Source organism: Mus pahari, chromosome 8, assembly GCF_900095145.1.
Source record: "Mus pahari chromosome 8, PAHARI_EIJ_v1.1, whole genome shotgun sequence".
Taxonomy (NCBI): Eukaryota; Metazoa; Chordata; class Mammalia; order Rodentia; family Muridae; genus Mus; species Mus pahari.
Genome location: NC_034597.1, coordinates 68,525,303 through 68,531,149, shown reverse-complemented (window position 1 = coordinate 68,531,149; position 5,847 = coordinate 68,525,303). Strand labels below are relative to the sequence as shown.

Here is a 5,847-nt window from a genome sequence, read left to right as displayed (position 1 = left end):
CAGGCAGGCAGGCAGGCAGGCAGGAAGGAAGGAAGGAAGGAAGGAAGGAAGGAAGGAAGGAAGGAAGGAAGGAAGGAAGGAAGGAAAGAGAGAAAAGAAAGGAGAAAATAACAACAGCAAACAAAACAAAACAAAACCAATTTGTCTCATAGACTTCTGATTTTAGTCCCCCACAAAATGTCTAACAAGTAAATGTTACCTTAACCTACATTTATATGTAATAGTTTAAGTGCAGTTTTCCCCACGTAGTTTTCAGTTGGCCTTGACATTTCTTTTGTTTTGGTATTTCACACCCAAGACAAAGTTATTTTAACTTGATATTTCTAGGATGTGATGCCATTTGAGCATCTATTCCTTACTGGAACTTTCCACTGAACACCTCAGCTATCTGGAATCAACCATACTTCAGGCCCTGCATGTAGTCTCACAACCTATTTTTCTCAGTTAAGGACCAATAAAATCCTTATATCCCAGAAGCCTTTACATCTCCCTCAGGATAAAACCATGACTGACATCACCTAGCACTGTTTCCTTCACTGTTTTCAGCATCGTCATACAAGAAGAATATTGTTTACAGAAATGGTGAAGGGAAATTTCCTAAGAGAAGCATCTTATTCCTGTGGACACTCATTTTGAGTGTATCACACACTTTTAATTACGTAGGGATTTATCAAAGTCACCTCTTGGTTCTGGCAGGACCTAAATCAAGGGCAGCGGCGCTACTTGTACAGCATCATGAGGATTTATGACTCCAGGCCCCAGTGGAAGGCCCTGCAGACCCGCTACATTCACAGCCTTGGGTACCAACAGCATCTGGGTGAGTTTAACTACCTTAACCAGGCATATCAGTAGGAGACTTACTCATTATAGCCAGAAGTCACATCTCCAGATAAATAATTCTAGAAGAATGGCCTCTGCCGACCTATTTTATCAACATGGTTGGCTAACCAAGTTTAAAAATGATTATCCCTGACAATAGACAGTGAAGTTTTATAGGTGAATTAAGAGGGTTTAAAGAAATTAGAGTATTGATTCTTATAAAATGTTAACAACTCTCCGAGATTTATATGAACTTGATCTAGTAGATCAATATCCCTGGACTTAGAAAGCCAGCATGAGCTCACATGATGGCTCCCCTCCTTACTGTTTGTGTAAGATCAAAGTGAGTTTACTCCCAACAATAAGAACCCCCTTGCTTGAGCATTTGGCATAGTCCATACATTCAACCAAGAGCATAATGTACAATGTCTCACTCTCTTCCTGCTTTGTCGTTATGGAGCCAGAAGCACAGACAAATCATGTAATTTGGTGAAGACCATTCAGCCAGTCATTGTCAATGAGGGCTTCAGGCAAGAGGTGGCTTCTCTAAGAACCATAGCTTCTATCTGCTCATACTTTGCTCTGTCTCCCTTTCTACCAAATCCATTTATATTTTACAAAGCACAGTTGACACTGTGGTTTCAGAAGACATGGACAGATCATGAGTATCAGGTTCCTGGAAGGCCTCATTGCTACGAAGTCCTTTATCTTACCAGAATGTCTCTAGTTGCTCGCCCCTTCTACCGCACAATTCTCTCAACTCAGGTAGAAAACTGAAATCTAGACGAGTTAAATAACTTGACCAGGGTCATACAACTAGTAAGCAAGGACCTGGGATTTGGTGATTACTGAAGGTTATCTTAAGTGTGATGGAAGCACCATCTCATGGCTCTGTTTTCAGAGATAAATACCAAAGAAGCCAATAAGCTTAAGTGCAGATACAGTTACTAGCGTTCATAAAAGCTAACTGCCATCTTACTAAAATGCAGATCCCCAGGCCTTGCTCTCTGGGTTTCTAATTCAGAAGGTCTTTGAAGAGAGTGGGATTCTAAATTCTAATGGGTATTCCTTCAAACACACGGATCCAGAGAATCCACCGGGTACTGTGAAGACTGTACTTTGGGAAACACTGAAAGAAATCATTCACATCTTTTAAATCAGATAATGTCCTTCTCTGCGTTAAAGAAATTGTGCTATCTAAGACGAGTTACATGGGAGGTCTACTCAAAGTTCAATTTTCTTTCCAAACATGCAAGTTGATGACTATAGTCACTTTTGTCAGTTAGCTCTTCTCATTCATGTGACAGAAAATCTGCCAGAAATCGCTTTGGTTAGGAAGGACTTATTTTGACTCATGGTATCCAGAGGCGTCAGCCCCTCGTGGCAGGGAAGGGGTGATAGAAGACAGCTTTTCACATCCTGTCAGCCAGAAGGAAGAGCACTGGGAGCGTGGGTACTCAGCTGGCTTTCTTCTGTTTACCTTTTCTTTTCTTCTAGCTCTGCAGTCCATGGCCTGGTGCCAAGCACACTCAGGACGAGTCTCCCCAGCTAATCTTCTCTAGAAATACCTGCACACCCGTACCCACAAGGTGTACCTCAACAATCTTTAGATTATTATCAGATTGACAGGGAGGGTTACTCATCATGTTCATTGAAGGAAAAATAAGGCAAACCAAAGATAGTATAACTAGGGCCTGCTAATCACAGAAGTAGAACTTTTGTATACCTCTTTGTTGTTGTTTTGTTTTTGTTTTGTTTTATTTGTAAAAATTGTTGGGCTGAAGAAATGGCTCTATGATTAAGAGCACTTGCAAAGAACCTGAATTCAGTTCTTAGTATTCAATTGGCTCATAGCCACCTGGAAAGGCAGCTCTGGGGGGTTCTTTCACCCTCTTCTGGCCTCTAGGAACAGTAGGCACACATGTGGTGCACATCCACACAATCAGGCAGAACTCTCATACACATAAAACAGAACAAAATACATGTTTCAGAGATGAATGTTGACACTGAAATTCCTCTCACCCCTCCCCTCCCCAGGTTACATCACTCAACAGGAGGCCTTGTCCTGTGCTGCTGTGCTTAGAAATTCAACCGTGCGAGCCTCGGCCACGGTTGCTCCTCAAAGGACTAGTCTCCCCAGAGTCTTCAGCCATGCAAAGAAGGGTCAACCAGCAAAACATGGGTTTAGAGCTGGATCCAGAGGCCCCCCGCACAGCGTGCTGAGCACCAAGACCTTAGACAAGGCATAGTCTCTGAAATGGGCAGCTCATCTGTGTATTCTTGGCATTTTAGTGGGTGCTTGGTATGAGTTTGCTGAATGACAATGAATAAAAACAGAACACTAAGGCAAACTCTAGACCTACACATAATCCCTCCACCACATAAATGCTGCCGATAAGAACAAGTTGGAAGATTTGAAAGCTATTGAGCAGGGAATAAGCAAGCTTTAACACAAATAATCTGTAAAGTAAATGGGCTTTCAAAGCTTTCAGCGTAAAAGCTTCTATAGTTCCGGTCTCCCAGAGAAATCTGCAGAACAGCAGGAAGGGACAAGGGGCAGCACCTCCAGCCCCGGGTGACCACTGCCCATTGCACATCTGGAAAGACATGAACCCACACAGTCAATACAGATTAGAGAGGTTGCTAGAGTCACAATGTTAGTGGTAAGTGGCATGTGCCTCTTCCTATCCCCAGTCCAACTAAGCAATAATACTTACCTTGGTCCTGCAGTTTCTGGTTCTAGCCTGGCTCAATCACTTTGTGCCGTTTTGAAATTTGTGCTTATCAGCCTGTAACTGCCAGGATGACTCTATACAGCTACAATTGGCCTTGACATGGGTAAGATAATTCATGCATGAACCTGCCCCTGGCAGTCACAAACACTCTCAGCAGAACAGAAAATAGCCCCAAAGAATTGATCTCATGTCTTATCTCTGAAGATTTTTAAGACCATATACAAGCCCATGCAAATGAGCAAATAATGAGATAACTGCCGGGCAAGCCTCTGGCAAATGACACAGCGTCACATTAGTTACGTTTGGTAGTGACTTTCTTTACCAGAGATTATCTTGTGTGTGCCAAAAATTAGTAATCCCATACGGGCAAGCTAAAAACTGGTCACGCCCTTATCTTTGTCTTTTAAAAAAAAATGTCATTCATGTCAGCCAGTTATGTTCTGTCTGTCACCACATGAAGAAATCCATTGGGATAGAACTTAGTTGACAAGAGAAATGGAGCATTCATCTGAAAGGAACATGTTAGAACATTACCAGACCCCTTTCCAGCCAAATCCAGAAAGAACCAAAAGCCCAAACCCTCATTGGTGATGGCTGTCCCTCATTGGTGATGGCTGTCCTCTCTCTACATCCTTTAACATCAAAGTTATAAAATCTGTCCGAAGCTTCTCACCTCCGAAGACCCTCACTGTAGCGTTTACGATTCTATCTGACTTTTCTTTGGGTGGGGCAAGGGGCATGGCTGTCCCACCAGTCCGTCGGGAAGTCTTGGGAACGCAGTACCCATTTTGACCAGATGGAGATGATCCTGCTGTGGCTTATACTGTCCATCATCAACAGGGGAGATTTACTCAGTCCTGAAGAAGCCTCTTGACAACAGAACTCCTTCCTGTACTGGCTCAAGTGCTCCAAGTAGACCACACTGTTAAACCAGGGGTTGATAGGGAAGCTTTTAAAATAAAATAAAATAAAATAAAATAAAAAACAACCGAGGTGAACTGTGAGGTAACTCTCATGATAGAGGATGGGGGCAGCCCGAGCAGTCTCCCCTAACCTTCCCCAGTTCCCATACAAGCCTTTTATCTCTGTGAACTGCTGACTTTATCTTGGACTGCTTTTGTAATTTGATTGGCCTAGGTCCCTGCTGAGTGAGCATTAGTTCCTCGAACAGAATAACAAGAATAGCAAGCAGGAGGGGTCTGTGCTGTAACCTTGCATCAAAAATAAATAATACATAAATAAATAAATAAATAAATAAATAAATAAATAAATAAGTAAAATCCCAGGCACTGTTGTTTTGGCACAAGCTTTTACAGTCCTCTGGGCAGGTGAATGTCACAGGCACATAAGAAGGACAAACGGGTTTAATAGATGTAAATCAGGGTGGAGCCCCCGTCTTTCCAGTTCCCCCTTCTGAGAAGATAATGTCACACACTTGAAGCTTGGGGCGGGGGACGTGTTAGGTTAGCGAACTAAAGAAAAGATGCTCACTGAAAAGGACTCTGAGAAAGATAATCGAGGAGGTAGAAAGGACACGTGAAGGTTTTAGGTAACTCTGCCGCTTTGATGGTTTGGAGACCCCACTGCTGTGGTTCACAGTGACCACTGTCAACACAGGTAGATAAGGGACCGCATCACCTAAAATTGCTGGCACCTGACTGTGGTAGTCCATCGATAGTGCTTGTTGAACAATATACAAGTTTTCAAAGAGTCTGCAGTCAGACTGGCTTCTAGCTTTGGGATGTAGTTCAAAGGTCCCAGGAAGCTGCCCTTCTGGTGAGGCCTGGCAGTGCTTAGCAGGGCCGAGGCATCAGTTCAACCCAGGCACAGGCAATAGACTGTGATGGGGAGCCTCACAGGAGTTATGAGAGGCATCACCTTCGGGGGAATTGATGTGACTCCTAGGAGACACCAGGTAGTTCTTTTGAAAAGGTGGTCACAAAAATAAAATAAAATAAAATAAAATAAAATAAAGCAGTCTTACAGTAGTAATCTTAAATCTTCCTTGTACCTTGTGGTGAGTGGCCATTTTGAAAATATTCAAGTGTTCTTATTTGTGTATTCTTTAATGGATGACTGTGTAACTCAAACTTTATGTCCACAAGACCAAACTTACTAATTGCTTTGAAATAAAAGTGCCAATCCCAGAATTGCTTAGTGACTTCCTGCTTTTTGACATTCTCATATTCATTCTCTCTCTCTCTCTCTCTCTCTCTCTCTCTCTCTCTCTCTCTCTCTCTCTCTTTGTGTGTGTGTGTGTGATTTAACCCAATGGGGGACTATATGAGCTTTC

General features: G+C 42.7%; 1 protein-coding gene across 1 annotated transcript in view; it reads left to right on the top strand.

The window, feature by feature from the left end:
* Positions 1–4,818, top strand: part of Fam216b (family with sequence similarity 216 member B) — an 8,055-nt gene extending 3,237 nt beyond the window's left edge. Inside the window, exons 3-4 of the mRNA XM_021204083.1 lie at positions 697–817; positions 2,857–4,818. Of these exons, the coding sequence (XP_021059742.1) occupies positions 697–817; positions 2,857–3,068 (333 nt within the window). The 3' untranslated portion in view covers positions 3,069–4,818. The remainder of the gene's footprint in view (positions 1–696; positions 818–2,856) is intronic.
* Positions 4,819–5,847: the final 1,029 nt, after the last annotated feature.